Source organism: Fusarium mangiferae (genome assembly GCF_900044065.1).
Source record: "Fusarium mangiferae strain MRC7560 genome assembly, contig: FMAN_scaffold008, whole genome shotgun sequence".
Taxonomy (NCBI): Eukaryota; Fungi; Ascomycota; class Sordariomycetes; order Hypocreales; family Nectriaceae; genus Fusarium; species Fusarium mangiferae.
In genome coordinates, this window is record NW_024573928.1 from 1626315 (window position 1) to 1643328 (window position 17014).

Genomic DNA, 17014 nt, shown 5'->3' on the forward strand with positions numbered 1-17014 from the left:
AAAGCACGATAAGTGAGAGCTAATCATGCTTTGAATGATCAGCCATGCAATATTGTAGATATACTTAAGTGTCCTTAAGTTCGAAGATGACTCTTTCTTTCTCCTTGTGGTCGTTGTTGGGGTGTCTGGAGACGAACAAGTTCAACCTCTGAGTAACAGAAGAAGAGAATATCTTCGATTTTCCGAGAATCAGTTATCTAACACATAATACATGTGTAATACTTTCGGTAGCTAGATTAGTACCTTACAGAAGGTTCAAAATCTAACCGGTTGATCATGTTTTGTTTTTCTCAGAGTGACGCCCACGACACTTACTTCACGGGTGGACGAGCTCGGTTCACAACAGCAACGATTATGAGGTGCGAATAGCAATGGGAAACTGAAAATAATCGTGCCTATTTTGAATTCTCCAACTTTACCGTTTTGAGATGTCAATAAGTTTTATGCATCAAGTATATACAAGCCACTATTTCCCAACTAAAGAGCGAGGATTCATGGGTATGAAAGAATACAGTCTCTCCAACTCTAACTCCAAATCACCGGTGATCCTGTCGTTGAAGCTCTGGAAGTACCACTAGCGCCCATTGCAACTCCGATGACATCAGGTAGCTTCTGTCCAGCTCTGGCCACCACATTGTCCGTAAACAGAAGCGCACTGCTGAGGTTAGTATCCATGAGTCAGCTGGGCTGTGAAGGAGAGAGCGCTTACAATAGCACCAGGCTCTTGCTCGGAAGGTTTGTGCTTAGACTTATTGGCAGGGCTCGTTAGCACCAGTGTCAATCTCTTGTTGCTGGGGTTGGTTCTCACTGCCAGGCTGCTGGAAAGAGTTTCCGTTGCCACCTTGCTGACCGTTTGCGCCCTGAGAAGCATCGCCTCCTTGAGAAGCGTCACCTTCCTGAGAAGCATCACCACCCTGGGAAGCGTCACCGCCAGTAGAGCCACCGGAAGAAGCACCCTCAGAAACGGTCATGTGAGAAGATCCGCTGCTGAAGTAACCCTCAGTAGCGAGGATCTGGTAGTCGTGGGTACCGAGCTTCATACCAGCCTTCTCCCAGGCATCGAAGTGAAGACCAGTGTCGACGCTACCAGTAGAGCGATGCTGCTGGCGAACAGACCAGTACTGCTGGAAGGTCTGAGTACCGTCGATTGAAGGGGCGTTGGTGCGAGTAGTCTCGAAGATGTCGTAGGTGCTGCCATCAGCCTCAACGGTACCCTTCTTGGTAGCACCGCTGGAGGGGTTGTAGGTACCGAAGGACTCCACGATGTAGTACTCGACGAGAGGGTTTCGGGTCCAGCCATAGACAGAGAGGTAGCTGTTGCCATTGGGCTTGTACTCTCCCTCGTACGAGATGGTCCTACCAGGTATTAGCAAGGGGCCATGTATAAGGTTGGAGTGGTCTTACCGGGCCTTTCCAGGAGACCAGCCCTTACCACCGACGACGTTACCGCCATCCTTCCACTCCATGGAATAAGAACCTCCCTCGCCGTTGGTATAAGTGGCATCGGCACCGCCATCACTCCACTGTATAGAGTCAGTCATGGACCGAGAATAATGTTGGTTGTACACACCCAGGAGTAGTAGAATCCGTTGTTAGTACCGGAACTGTTGGGAGTACCAGCCCGCTTGGTAATCTTGGAGAAGAGACCTTCTTTGGAGGGCGCGGCAAGAGAGCCAGCTACGAGCGACAGCCCAGCGAAGACGGAAGTGAAGTGAACCATGATGAATGATTTGAAGAGAAAAAAGAGTGTGTTAGAATAGAAAACGAGTGTTGCGATGGAGGATGGTTCCTTCTACCATTGCTGCGAAGTTGTTGGTATAGATATAGAGAAAATGACCCTTGTTATATCGGTTCGTACTATTGTTTCGAATAAACATGTGGTGTTGCTTGGTCTGAAACAACTTGTGGGGCCGGCCCGTTCTCCCGATCGGACAATGATTTGACGTTTAATGAAGGAGGAACGAGGCTCGATTTTTCCGTCCATTGGACGATTGTTTTGATGTTTCCGGGAGATGGTGATTTCAATGCGTTGAGCTGATGGTGGGCCGATTAGATCTAGATGCCAAGCAAATATTCATGCTTTCCGCACAGCTTCGTCATGTTCCAAGAATCATTTCTACAAATGGTAATTTTACCGAGGATCGAATAAGTATTAATGATTCATGAGATAAGGTTTGGCCATGATATGTTCGATCTCGGCACATATTTTCATTACTGGACTTCACATCGTCTTCTGATATCAGATACAATGTCGTCTCTAGCAATAAAGCCACGGCACCTATTCCGGCTAAAATCCACTCGTTTAACCTCGCGTTCCACAGTTAATTTCAATTGAAACGGGTTAAGGGCCGTATTTTGCAACCAGCATCGGTAAACGGCAACATCCTCAACCTGAAACTTGGCATAAGCCAGAACCATGTGGCCCAAGTTTCACGTTTCAAGGATAATACCCGATATCAGGCTATTCTCGAAAGTCAAATACCCGAATACAACTGCATACATCAATCACATTAGATCGGACCCAGATATAAGTATACATGATACAATCTAGTTACACATTGATTGCATTTAGAGTACTTCAGCAGTCGAGGCTGACAAGTGCCATGGAACATTTTTAGCCTGAATACTCAATCAAGATAACGGATCGATCGTCTTAAATATCCGACATCAACAATGGATATAGTACGCGATTTCGGGTCTTGCTATGATCCCTTGTTACAGAAAAATTCCTCGAATGAACCCTACGTACATCCTATCATCACCGATGCGCCTCATGGAAGACTGCGCGCAGTCCGGGGTGAATGGTGGTTCAGTAGCATGTACCATAGCTTGACAGAATGACTAATTCAGCCAGAATGCGAAAATTTACTGGGCTTCCGGTCTCATTCTATCTTCACTCTATATCCTACGCTCTGTCTCAACCGTCTATATGAGCCTGTTTTCAACGCAAGTTCAGGCCATGGGCACTAAACCTGTAACAAATGCACCTAGCATGCGCCCAGAGAAGTCTTTTGTTCGCTCAAGAACCCCCAGAGTACATCATGCGTTCTTGGTACCATTGGTTTCACTTGGTGGCTTCTCTCCGACAAACAGCACCACCCTGAGATTATCAGCTCACAATTTCCATTACAATCACACGAATGCTTACCATGAAACCCTCCAAGTTGGTTTTCCGTTCAATCTCTTGCACATTCCTCGACTTCCGTCATTGTCTGGTGCCACATCAGCAGAACACCAGCCATCATCAGCAAAGTCAAGAGACTTTCCACGAAACAACTTCGCAGCAAGCGTCTTGGCAAGGCCACGTCGACGATACGGTTCCTGGCTCACAATTAGCTTCGTATCGTGTCTTGAAGTCATAAAATACGTACCTCGCAGTGGAGGCTGATTAGTGAGCCATCGAACCCTAAGTCTAATTAGAGTTGAGCCGCATGAATTAGGCTCGAGGGAACTTGCCCAGAAAAGCCCAGGAGACAGGCGTTCCGTCATCGAGCTTGATTACCAAGCTTGGCATGCGTCTCAGGACTTGCCTATGGGGAGTCAGCTAGTATTCCAGTTGGCTAAATTCAGACTTGCACTGTTCTCGGGATATTGGTTCGGGAGATGACGACTCGGCAATCATCATCTGTTGCCGTTCCCCAGTGCATACCCTCGGGTAAAGCTATTTCTTCCTTCGGAAGATCCTCGTACTTGAACAGCCATTTGTCATATGCCCCTGTTTCACGAGCTTGAACGCGGCCTGTCTTGGAGAGGAGATCTCGGACCGAGTCGTGCAATGTTCCCAACAAGACAGCCTCGCCGTAAACGAGGGGATATCCATAACCCTTTGCTACCACGACGCTCTCCTCGATAATTTTCTGGAGTTGCTGCTCATAGACAGCCGTGTCGTTGGTGTCAGCATTATCGGGATGCTCAAGAGTCGAGTATATCCACATTTGCGTGTCAGGGCCACCGCCGACGTCGATATACGCCGCAGTGAATCTCTTCGGAAGATCTACCCCTTCCTCAAGTTGAGATTCCGCTACCAGTATGACTCTTGCTGTCTCTCGTAGGCCATTTTCAAACTTGGTAAACTGAAGACGTCGAAGGAGGGGTAGCGAGTAGGGCAGTTGTTTAGTCAAAAGCGCCAAGAGCTGCTCTGGCACGGTCGTGTACACTCTGACAAAATCCGCCATTTCTATGACTTTCAAGTCCCTCAGACAGTGCTAGACTCGACAGATCGAGAAATGGCATCGAGAAAAATAGGTTGAGATACCTGGATGAATGAATCATTGTCACGCATGGGTAAATATCGGTTATCGGAAGGATTGCGATGGTGACGCTTTTTGGCATGAAAATGAGTCACTGGGATCACTTCCCTGTCTTTAGGTAAGAGTCGCGAAACTATACTTCAGTTCAGTGTGAAAGCTAAAACACCGAATCGTGTTTATTCTTCTTGCCTTCGATTTCGGGTGGTAGTTGAATTGAGGTATGACTTAGTCACTTTTAGATCATCTGAACTCAAGCTATATGTGGCGTATGTTAAAAGGTAGCCAAACGAGTCATGCTTAGCTTCGTCTTTGATGCTTACCGTGGCCATAACCTTCGAGATTACTGAAGCTCTGTTCAAGTGAGAATATCTTGTCCAAGGCCATGTATTGGGCCGAAGCTGATCCTCACCTCTCTGGGGATTCACCTCAATAATGCCACTGCCGGTTCAATTTTGTATGCCTACCAGTAACTTATACGTATTAAAGCCTCTAAAGAATTATCTGTACCTGAACAACCGAGTGAAAAAAGAAAGGACACTGATGAGATGAGACAGGATCTCCGTAAATCAGAGCTGTCACAAGTGAGCTACCCTACAGTATTTGTCCCAATAAGCAACACCAAGAAAAGTTCACAGACAAATAGCTGTCCAACATCCCTACTATCTTTCCCGACCTCTTTTGGGCTTCATGTAGATTTACAACGCTTTTTAGATGGATGGAGAATGGTCAACCCGACGTTGTTCGACTTTACACGATCATTACTCATTCCACTACCGACCGTTTAGAATCGTGATACAGCTTTTTGACGAGGACAAGGTGGAAAAAAAGTCCAAAAACGTCACAACTAGCTCCAATAATCTCACCGCTCGTCTAGAAAATAGCGTAAACTGACCACGAACGACCTTGTGATCTGTCTTGACCAGGCTATCAATGGCTACTCACACCAAAATCATTTCTTTAGCTCGATGGCCAACTGGATCGCCACCAGCCGACCTGCGACAATATGTCGTCAATCAGTCAATAAGTCTCTAGCTTGAGAACAGTCCTTAGTGTAATTGCCACTCTTGATGCGCTGTCCATTCGGTTGTCTCAATTTCTGGTGCCCAGTCCCGGTCACCTTGGCCAGATCAAGAATTCTCTAGTCTCCACCCATCACCAACTCCCCGAGAGAGGCTTGGTAGTCTCGACTCCTCGTGAACTCCCCGAAACAAAGTCACGGACAAATGACGGTCCCGAATTTGGACGCGACTTGAGCCGCGTGAGGGAAAAATTCTCTTTCAACCTCACAACAACATTGCGAGACTGTCGATCCACGACAGCAGCGCCTACACCACATCCACGCAACTCCGAGGCACGACAAGATGACCGGGATGGACGAATACCGAATGTCACTAGGGACGTGGTATGTGGGTCGACGCAATTAAGCATAATGAACTCTGCTGACATGGGAACATCTAGATTGTCCAGATTGTTGATCAGTTGCCCCATAGCATACGGGACCTCCAGTAGCCGACCGATCTTTACGCTGACGACCACATCGATCTGTCATCTATCGACGTAATAACTTTGTCGTGACAAGTGGAACAGACGCGCCTGGCCGTCTTTCACCATCGCCGTGGCTTTCGACGCAATTGACTATCGAGATGAGATGTCTAATGGCTTGTCACCTTTGATCGTTAACTTGTCACAATTCCACGGGCGATAACCAATAGTGGCAGGKGGAGGTTCAGCTCACAATGTCGTGCCCAATTGGAACCTTGACGAATCAACCAGAGAACGAATCTCGCAAGGCCACGACCAGCCACGAGCGAACCCAATTACGTCCGAATTGGAGTTGGAACTGCAAATCCCACGTATAAACTCGACTATGTCTTGATAACCTTGCAGTTGTTGGCAGGGTTGTGTGCCGTATTGCCGATTAAGTGCGTTGCCAAGCTCCCAGAACAACGGGATGTGCTCGCGTGCATTTGATGGCGCCGCTTGGAGGATGCATTCCCGGGAGAAGCCAACGGCTGCGCTAAAGGAAGACGTGGGCGTCGCTTGGCAGGGGATCAAGTACCGTGTACAACGAGTGTGAGCACTACCGTACCTCGCTCAAAAACACACCGAGCTAAGACGGTTCCAAATGCACACTCCCCGACACTAGACTACCACCACCCAACTGGACGACAAGGGTAGATCTGGGTTGTTCATCCTACCAACCGCGGCGAGATTGATTAGGACGCAGAAACAGTGCTGGATAAGCTTACCTGATGGCGCGCAAGATCTGGAAATATTCGCCATGGGGCCTGGATCGCAAGGTGCGATGTGCAGTGCCCTGAAACTGTCGCAAATTCATCAACGCATAGACAAATTCGATCATCGAAGGAACAGAAGGACCGACGTCGACAGCCTTGCAATATCAATCCCCTGATACTCATCTGCATTAGCTCAAATACCACGTTCGCCAAGGCAAATTGCTATCGAGATGGCCAAGACAAAATTGTATGTGGATTGACGGACTTTGTGCCGGAAGGCGTCACCTTTCGTGGGGGACCAAGCCGGAAGGCTTATGGTCCCGAGCGGGAGGGATGAGGTGAGGCCTTGGCTGTACATTGGCTTCTTGATCAAGTCATTCGTCCAAATGCAAGCTGGACCGTCGGGCAAGCCCCGATGGTCCGGAACAAGGGTTATTGTTGGATCCAATGAGACATGCAGCAATGACAAAGGGAGAGACTGTTAGACTGTCAACGAGGTTACTCCCAGCTCGCGTGCCTGCGTGAGTGGGGGACGAAAGGGACCATTTTTGAGCTGAAACAGCAGACGCAGCCGGCCACTGCGGGATAAATCTGTTTCGATCTCGTAAGGAAAAGGCGGGAAACGACCGACGACCCAGCGATGGCCCGAGAGTATTACGCGGAGAGTGTTACGATGGTCCATATTGAAATGGAAGCAAGCTAATACGCGGCCACGATCGCCCAGATTGGAGATCCGCGTTCCCTGAAATGAGAAAAGACACATGCGACGCACTAATATGAGCAATATGGAAGGGTCTATTGCGACAGATAAGATTTCGGACTTGCCATATTGCACCATGCCAGTGCGTCGACTTGTAAGTTGAAGCTATTGATCGAGAGCTGGCCGCTTCACACACGACTCGGAAGATCGGCAACATGTATCACGGTCAAGCTGTCAATCTAGAGCCTCTTTGACGCACAGTAGGTGCAGTTGTTCGAGTCTAGACCTGATGTGTGACCGCGCAACCACAGCCTTGGGAAGCTAAAGTTGTCTTGGTGCACTCACTTTGAGAGACAGCAAGGGTTGGGCGCTGGACCGGGGGTGGTGGAAATTGACGAATGGACGAATAGACAAATGAGGATGGATGTGCACTTGTTACTGGACTCCCCGAAAATAGGGACCCATCTTGAATCCTCAGCCGTAGAGCACGGATGTCGTGATGGCTGAGCAATAGTCTCACCGGAAGCAATTCTGGACTACATGGAGGGCTCAGGACTTTCATGACGAAGCTTGGACATGAGAGATTTGCAATTGTATTGTGGGCTCTGTTCCGTAACCACACCGGCATTCGCGATGCGATATCGAGTCTCATGAAGGTTATTCATGGTCCCGTAACGCCAGGGACGTTAGCACCGGTAGCAAAGGGGAGTGGGGCCGAAGCGTTACGGGGAGTTGGGGTATGGGCCGATGAGGCCATCATGATGAAAATTGGGTCATTGAAGAGATTGAACAGCGAAAAAGTCTTCATCCAGAGCGACGATTCACTCTTTCTCAAGGGAGCAATGGCACCAAAACGATGTAATAAAGCAATGAAAGGCTTGAGAGTCCAACAGCGTTCATCTCCCCGAGAATAGAAGCCTGCATGGAACGAAAAGCTCTCAGGCCGGTAACGGCGAGGTAAACTTCAAAGACAGGGGTACCTGAGCTACCTGACCAACTCCCCGAAGGTCCCTGAAGGATGTGCCCTCACCCACTGTAAGCCGTGGATAACAATACTCCGTACGCTACACAATAAATGTGGTGCATAATTCACAACAATTTTCACGCTCGATTTCCTCCGTGTCTCGATGGGATGAGTTCATTGTCCATTTCTAATCCAATGATGATCTCATTTTACCATCAAAGCTTTTATGGTTTCAAGTCTACTACTCCATAATGGGAATAAGTCTGCCGCTTAGAAAGCGGAACTAAACCGTTAACGGCTTTAGATCAAATGGCGCAATCGGGGACCATATCGTCGCGAGATCTAGCAGGGATTTTCTCTTTTCATGAACTTTGAGCGTTGTAATGCAAGGTCGGCATAATGCTCACAGACCTTTGTCATTTTGATCAATACTACCTACAGAGCATCAGAAGCCTCGCTCAATGCAAGCTCTGAGAGAAAATTGTTCTTGAAGAGATGCGATCTTGCCACGGAGACGACACGAATGTTGGTGGAGTTTTGGCGGAGCTGAATTGGGATAGCGACAATTGCATGCTCAGATCCTGGTCAGCACGCAATGGTTCTAATGGAGCCCCGGACACCCAGCTTTTGCCGCAAACTCCCCACGCTACCTCCATCAATTCTGCAGCTTGACGCGGTACAAGACAAGACAAGAGAAGAGAGAGCTTGGGGTGTGAAGGAAATGACACACCGCACGAGGGTCCGAGGAGACCTCTAATGTGACCCCAGCTCGCATGTACACGCTACAAAGGATACAGGCATTACCAGTAGCACCCACAGTTTTTTTGGCGTTCGTCGATCCCTGTTCACTCGCTCAGTGAGACTCTCATCTCCCCGCTCGCAAAAAAAAGAAACGTTGTGGCATTGGATTTGGGCTGTGGTCACGATTGCATGAAGCCTGAAAAAGGGCTGGATTGAGACGAAATGACACTACCGCGTGGGCCAGGCCAGACCAGACCAGGATAACTACAGGTTCAGGGTCACGGAACGATAGCGACAGCTTAGCAATTGACTTCACAAACAATACACACGCCCTTGGACTCGGATCGCCGCTGGTGGTCAGCCATTCCGGTCTAAATTTATATGTGGCCCTTCCTCGCCTCTTTCTTCTCGATTATCTCTCTCTCAACCTCGCTCCCACTTCTCAATTCCCTCAACGGGTCTTAACCCCATATATATCCTACAGATCGACTCGATCTGGCTCACCATTTCCATCCCTCAACCCTCTGACCCTGAAGACCCAAGAACTTCAGTCGTCATAGCTACCTCGACTACTTGTCCTAACTAGGAGAAAGTCTTGCTAGCGCTGCATCACACCCCCGACCGACCGAGCGACAATCCGACTTGGGGACCCACGGCACGTCTTGACGACTCAAATACCCACGTTGTGCCGTTGCTGATCAACCTTTTTGATCTCCCCGTTCTTGCATACCTACTCAACAATCTTATTTTATCTCCCTTCTCCCATCGTCTTTTTTTTTTTTGAGCGTTGTCCTTTCCCCCCAGTTGGTTTTGCTATTGCTGTTCCAACATGTCTCAACCTGGCAAGAATTCTGCCAAGACGGCCTTGGAGAAGTTCATCGGCGCCGATCACACCGAACCCGAAGAGAAAGCGCCTTCAATCACCAATGCAGACCTTTACATCGAAGAGGAGCCTACAGTCGGTGAATTTCTTCGAGAAATCACACCCAGCGCTCGTGCTGTTGGAGAATACTTTTACAACCTCTTCCCGTTCTTGTCATGGGTCGGCAAGTACAATTTGATCTGGTTCATTGGTGATTTGGTTGCCGGTAAGTTAACTCCCCGGTGCGGTTTCATTCTCGGGGAGACTCTGTTTGCTGACATCAACTCCCCGCAGGTATCACTGTTGGTGCTGTCGTTGTTCCCCAGTCTATGGCCTATGCCCAGCTGGCACAGCTTCCCGTCGAATATGGATTGTACTCATCCTTCATGGGTGTCTTGATCTACTGGTTCTTCGCCACATCAAAGGACATCACCATTGGTGTAAGCACGCTTTGATCTTGTTGAACGACTTTAACTGACTCTTTAGCCCGTCGCTGTCATGTCCCAGGTCACAGGCAACATCGTCCTCAAGGCTGCCGATTCCCTGCCGGACGTTCCTGGTCACGTTGTCGCCTCCGCCCTTGCAGTCATCGTCGGCTCAATTGTCACATTCCTTGGTCTCGCTCGTCTTGGCTGGCTCGTTGAGTTCATCCCTCTGCCTTCCATCTGCGCTTTCATGACTGGCTCTGGTGTCAACATTATCGCTGGCCAGGTCCCCAAGCTTATGGGCATCAAGGGTGTCAACACCCGTCAGGCAACGTATCGTGTGATCATCGACACCCTCAAGAACCTGGGTGGCAGCAAACTCGACGCTGCTATTGGTCTGTCAGCCCTGACCATGCTCTACCTGATCCGTATTTTCTGCAGCACCATGGCCAAGAAGCAGCCCCAGCGCGCTAAGCTGTACTTCTTCATTTCGACCCTGCGAACTGCTTTTGTCATCCTGCTGTACGTTGGTATCAGCGCTGGCATGAACATCAACCACCGCTCCAAGCCCCGCATCAGCATTGTCGGCGACGTTCCCAGTGGTAAGCTATCTCGTCTCACAATTGATAATCAATCTAGTAACTGACTAACTCTTCAGGTTTCACTCACGCTGCTGTCCCCGAGATCAACACCCCCATTATCAAGTCTTTCGTCTCTGAGCTTCCCGCTGCTGTCATCGTTGTCCTGATTGAACACATCTCCATCTCCAAGTCTTTCGGCCGTGTCAACAACTATGTTATCGACCCTTCTCAGGAACTTGTCGCGATTGGTGTCAGCAACCTTCTCGGTCCCTTCCTTGGAGCTTACCCCGCCACTGGATCTTTCTCCCGAACTGCCATCAAGTCCAAGGCCGGTGTCCGAACTCCCTTTGCTGGTGTCATCACTGCAATTGTCGTCTTGCTTGCTCTCTACGCCCTTACTGCTGTCTTCTTCTACATCCCTAACGCAGGCCTTGCTGGTGTCATCATCCACGCTGTCGGAGATGTCATTACTCCTCCCAAGGTTGTCTACCAGTTCTGGCGTGTCTCACCCATCGAGGTCATCATCTTCTTCGCTGGTGTACTCGTCACCATCTTCAGCTCCATCGAGAACGGTATCTACACCACGATCGCTATGTCCGCTGCTGTCGTCGTCTTCCGTCTCTTCAAGACCCGTGGCCGCTTCCTCGGTGTTGTCCGTGTCCGAACCATGAAGGCCAACGTCAGTGACGGTACCGCCAGCCCTGGATCCGTTGACGAGGGTGAGGGTTCTCTCCGAGCTGGTTTCCTTCCCCTTGATCACGGCAACGGTTCCAACCCTAAGGTCATCGTCCGCACTCCTTACCCTGGTGTCTTCATCTACCGATTTGCCGAGGGCTTCAACTACCCCAATGCCTCTCACTACCTGAACCACCTCACCGAGACCATCTTCCAGGAGTGCCGACGAACTAACCCTGCTCTTCTGGGTAAGCTTGGTGACCGGCCCTGGAACGACCGAGAGCCTCGCCACATCAAGACTGTTGATAATGATGAGAGACCTGTCCTCAAGGCCGTCGTCCTTGATTTCTCCAGTGTCAACAACGTCGACGTTACTTCTATCCAAGCTCTGATTGATGTTCGCAACCAACTTGACAAGTTCGCTGCTCCCGAGGTTGTCGACTGGCACTTCGCCAACATCGAGAACCGATGGACTAAGCGTGCTCTCGCTGCTGCTGGCTTCGGTTTCCGCACTCCCCGCACTAACCACGACGGCACTGGACATTGGAAGGCTATCTTCTCCATTGCCGACCTCGGCGGTGATGACAGCGCTGCTACTGCTGCTGCTCTCGATGAGAAGGCCAAGAGCGCCCCCATCAAGCAGGATATCGAGGCTGTTGACGACTCTATCAACAGCATTGGCTCCGAGAAGGGTGTAACAAGAGACCCAACCAGCGCTCGTCTCATTGCTGTGCAGGGTCTCAACCGACCTTTCTTCCATCTCGATTTGCAGGAGGCCGTCGACGCTGCCGTTTCCGCCGCTGAGTTGAAGCAGCACTAAATTGGCTATTATTACATATTAATCGTTGTGTATCTGGGTATTAAGGTGTTTCATGGAGTTTTAATATGGTAAAAGATTTGTCATGTGTTGGAATCACATCGCCATAGAGGTTGTTAGGCGATGTGTCTATACCCGATTCAGTTTTGATGTTGTTCTAGTTCTAGTGTTTATATGGGGGAAGATGTCGATGGCGAAGTTGGCCATGGCTTATGAATGACAATGACTTATCACTTTTACATGCATGCCTTTTGCTCGTGACTGCCGTAAATAGTGAAGAACTTGAGACTATACTGAGTAGCCTGACAATCCCCAGAATCCTAATATGTACTGGCAGTGATTAAACCCTTTTTATATCTGCCCTCCATGCTCGCTGTCAGATTTCGGTTCCAAGTCTTGTCTTTGAAGTCATGTGCTAAGCAAAAACACGAGCATGCACGAAGGTGGTGTGGTCATTGCCCAAGACAAATAAGAAACCAGTCCAAGGTCAATCAGTGTTCAACTTATCTAGTTGAGTGAGATACGTTACCATACTTGTAAGATCCTGAAAACTGGCCACTTGAGCAATTGATACACTGCTATCATGGATTTGGTACGTGGTGTGCATGGGAGCCTCGAGCTATCGATCGTCCACTTTGAACGACGTAATATCACTTCCAGGGACAGATTACCCCGAAGTGAAGTTTCCAAGGTGACGAAAGATTAGAGAAATAGAGGAATCGCTCTAGTGAGCCTGATATCGTACAAGCAGACTGTCTGCCATGAGTCCAATCATAATTCGTCTTGGCATCGGGGAGCGGTGACTCCATAATATTGTTGTTAGCATAGGTTCTTAAGTGAACTATTTAGAGGCAGGTAACAGTGAAGCACCACGAGAAGTGTAGTTTAATGAAGAAGCTGCGTTTGGGAAAGTGAAGGTTCTGATTGATTGATAGTTCAAGCTTATGATATCTCAACGAGATATATCAAGCCAACACACTGAAAAATACCAATTAACTTTAGGCTTCCAAAGGCAATATGCGCATAGCCTAAAGTGAAGGTTCTCGAGCGTACCTTGCCACCATTTATGTCGACTAGTCTGATGTAAGGGGCTTTTGCAGCCATGGGAAAAGTTCATAGGGGTGCTCCAGAGTTCACAAGATCCTATCTCTTGCTGGGCGAGGACTCTTCAAATGAGCTGGAATGAGGCCAATATTGTTCTGGCAAAAGGCTATTCCTAGACTCTAGCACTGTGAATCATACACTATATAGGCTTTGGTTTCGGGTCTCAACTATCTAACACCGTTGCCATCAGATGAAAACATCCCTGGCGAGTAGCGACACAGTATCGACTTACCATGAGGGGTAACTGAATATGTTGGCCATCAGTAGACTAAGTCGCAGACTCAAAGCTTCAGAAAGAACACGTGCTTCCAGAAAGTATCACGTAACTTAGCGATGAGTTGAAAGAAGGCAGTTATCGTCACCATAAGGAGTCTTCGCTTCTTTGTATTTTTGGAGATACAAATGAATATACCGCCCGACTACCTCTGTGATAGGGTTGAGGGGTCAAAAAGAGGCTTTAGCCTTAAGGCCACAAAGGTAAAGAACACCAAAAAAACACATACGGGCAAAATACTCGTCGCCCTCACTGTTGCCTAGAGCCCGACTACCTCGTAGATATCTGCTTTCCATCTTTCGGGCAGGTGAACAGGAGGACATAAGCTGGCAACGCAATGTACGTTTCAAAAGCCCATGCACATCAAGTTAACAGGAAAATCAGAAGAATTTAGACAAGTCTCATGAGAAAAGCTATCTGTGGCATCTTGTCCCCGGATGTCGGATGAACATGGGCCGTATCGTCCAACTTACCCCTGACGCCAGAATGGTTCAAGATATGGTCTGATATCTATGTCTTTCGTAACTTATCATCACTCTTGAACAAAGCTTCGGAGACTAACTGCTAGTGGTGCATATCCGGCACTAACTCCCACTACTGGTCCAGGTCTCATGCCTAGTCAAATTGAAATCGAGATGATGCAATGCGAATCTCCAGACCATAAAACAAAAATATCCCAACTCAGATTGACGAGAAAGGCAAAGGATGCAAGACCCTGAGGATCTCATCGCATGACATCATGTCCGCCGATCGGAGCAAAAGATTTGCATGGCGAATCCTTCCATCAGGAATTCTAGAAACAAATCGTCATGGATCTTGTTAGTACACGTGGAAAATACTTCCGTGCCGAGGCAAGCGGCTCCGCCGTGCTCCACTCTTCACCGGGTCCGTATCCACCGAGAGCGGTCCGAGAATCCATTTTCAACGGTTGAATTTTATTTTGAGATTACAAAGCTGGGGACAAGTTACGTGAATGATCCGAGGACCTGAAACAAACGGTCAGGACGGATAAAGATAACGATGTTTCCGAAGTAGGTATTAATGGCAAGGGGACATGTTAAGCGACTTGTCGGTGAAGAAACATCACGGTTGTCAACATATCAAATGTGCAACAAAAGAGAAGCATCAAAAGCTGGGTGCTGGAGAAGATGCTGGATCAGTCTCACCGGAAATAAACATCCCAAAACATGCAAAACCTGGAATGCCAAAATGTCCACAATGACGGACTCTTCGCTAACCCCGATATCAAGGCAAAAAGAAGCTTTCACATCCCCACTTCGGTCTCTTTCTTCAGGCTCATTCCAGAGTCAAACCCACAATCCGTGCTTCGCGTGGTCGGCCAACTCGATGAGGAAGACTGCCCCGGCCGGTCCGATAGCCCTATGTAACCGTAGCTATCGCCAGCCGTTTTCTATATAAAGACCAGCCCAGAAGCCCCCTTCGAATCGAACCATATACCCCATCTTTACACAAAACTCTATCTCTACATCTCTATAACCCTACATACATAACATCGCAACAATGGTCTCTTACAAGGTCTTCCGAGGAACCCCCGAGGGAAGGATTGTCTCTGACACCGTCGAGCGTGAGCTCCAGAACCACGAGGTCTTCATTGAGACAACACACTCTGGTGTTTGTGGAACGGATAAGCTCTACCAGCCCAGTGGAATTGTCCTTGGTCATGAGGGCGTTGGTGTTATTCGTGAGGTCGGATCGTCAGTGAAGAACGTCAAGGTTGGCGACAGAGTTGGATTCGGATACACACATCAGATCTGCGGCTCTTGCGACAACTGCTGTACAGGTAAGAAACCTGAGAGTTCTAGGAAATAACAGTACTGACCCTGCTGCAGACCTTGACCAGTACTGTCGTGAGCGTCAGATCTATGGTTTCTCTGACACTGACAACGGCTCCTTCTCCTACGGAGCTGTCTGGGACTCCAAGACCGTTGCTCCTATTCCCGATGGATACGACTCCGCTGATGCCGCCCCTCTTCTCTGCGCGGGAGCCACTGTCTACACAGTTCTCACCAAGTATGGTCTTCGCTCTCAAGATAGAGTTGGTGTTATGGGCATTGGTGGCCTGGGCCATCTTGCTATCAAGCTAGCTGCTGCCAAGGGGGCTCACGTCGTTGTCTTCTCTTCTTCCGAGTCTAAGAGACAGGAAGCCCTTGACTATGGCGCCTCTGAATTTATTGTCTTCAAGTCTGGAGACGAGGCTCCCGAGAACTTCAAGCCCGTTAAGCACTTGCTTCTCTGCGGTAGCTCAAATGTCGACTACAGCAGGTACGTACACCGCACCAGTATTTGATTCGTCACAACTAACAATCATAGCCTCGTTCCTCTTGTTGATACCGATGGTGTCATCTACCCTCTTACTGCCGCTCTGGAGTCTACTCCCGTGCCTCTGACCTCGCTCTCCCTCAAGGGCATTCGCGTTCAGGGCTCTCTGGTCAGCTCTCGCGATAGCCTTCGCAAGCTTCTTGATTTTGCTGCCAGGAAGAACATCAAGCCCACCATTATGACATACCCTCTGAACGAAGAGGGGATTGAGAAGGCTCTACACGACTTGAAGGAGGGCAAGGTTCGATACAGAGCTGTCCTTGTCAAGGAGTAAAATGGTTACGTGTTGAAGAGATTAGAAAATAGCGACTGTGGAGCTCAAATGTGTTTTGACGGAGAAAAGCGAGGTTGAAGGATATACCAAGTTGTAAGATTACGAATTTGAAGAAATTGACGTTGGCTGTTATTGAGCTAAACCCGTTTTGACTGATTGGAGCTGTCGCGATTCGGTGAAGGATTTCGTAAGGTGGTGACGACAACAGATGCATGGTGAGGAACTTTTGTAAGCTTGACGCGCTTATTAGCTTCTTATCCCGCCAAATCAAACCTGAGGAACGGAATATGCTCATATTCCAGCTCAACTTACCTAAAATTCGATTGCCATCTGTGAGGAGAGATTGTAATTCACCATGACAGAGACTATGCGTAGCTTACTGGGTTTGCCCTGGCTTAGAATAGAACTTGACTGTTATTGTCCCGAGAACAGGAATTTGGAGCTCATAGAATGTCAATAGCCAGGATCCATCTCCTACTGAAGGGGCACACCAAATTTCGTTTGATTTAAAGATTGGTCACATGGAATATCTATCTGGTCTGCTTCGCAAACACGGTTAAGTCTATCATTCCCTATTTCTCCCTGTAAGACGGCGTGAGTTTGTCCTATCGCTTGGCTGACCACCCAATCAACTCCTTTCCCCGCAGTTGATAGTGCATTAAAACGTAGTCACCCACGTAAGCACCAACTGATTCAGGTCAATTCGTCATTGGGTCTTACACTGGCATAACCAAGTTACCTTATTTATAAGATGATGATATGAATCTACT

The 17014-nt window shown here is 48.6% G+C and overlaps 4 protein-coding genes across 4 annotated transcripts; 2 read left to right on the top strand and 2 right to left on the bottom strand.

Moving 5' to 3' along the window:
* Positions 1–749: 749 nt before the first annotated feature.
* On the bottom strand, positions 750–1720 carry FMAN_11481 (putative endo-1,4-beta-xylanase B precursor; the record flags this gene model as incomplete). Its single annotated transcript, XM_041834298.1, has 3 exons — positions 750–1356; positions 1405–1523; positions 1571–1720. The coding sequence occupies 3 exons, from the start codon at positions 1718–1720 to the stop codon at positions 750–752; spliced, it is 876 nt and encodes a 291-aa protein (XP_041684575.1).
* Positions 1721–3039: 1319 nt separating this feature from the next.
* On the bottom strand, positions 3040–4175 carry FMAN_11482 (uncharacterized protein; the record flags this gene model as incomplete). The annotated part of the gene is made up of 5 exons (XM_041834299.1): positions 3040–3100; positions 3149–3321; positions 3372–3406; positions 3457–3530; positions 3577–4175. 5 exons carry the CDS (start codon positions 4173–4175, stop codon positions 3040–3042), a joined length of 942 nt encoding a protein of 313 aa, XP_041684576.1.
* Positions 4176–9721: 5546 nt separating this feature from the next.
* Positions 9722–12255, top strand: FMAN_11483 (putative sulfate permease II; the record flags this gene model as incomplete). Its single annotated transcript, XM_041834300.1, has 4 exons — positions 9722–9980; positions 10049–10194; positions 10241–10781; positions 10838–12255. The coding sequence occupies 4 exons, from the start codon at positions 9722–9724 to the stop codon at positions 12253–12255; spliced, it is 2364 nt and encodes a 787-aa protein (XP_041684577.1).
* Positions 12256–15151: 2896 nt separating this feature from the next.
* Positions 15152–16244, top strand: FMAN_11484 (uncharacterized protein; the record flags this gene model as incomplete). Its single annotated transcript, XM_041834301.1, has 3 exons — positions 15152–15431; positions 15481–15913; positions 15962–16244. 3 exons carry the CDS (start codon positions 15152–15154, stop codon positions 16242–16244), a joined length of 996 nt encoding a protein of 331 aa, XP_041684578.1.
* Between the last annotated feature and the right edge of the window lie 770 nt (positions 16245–17014).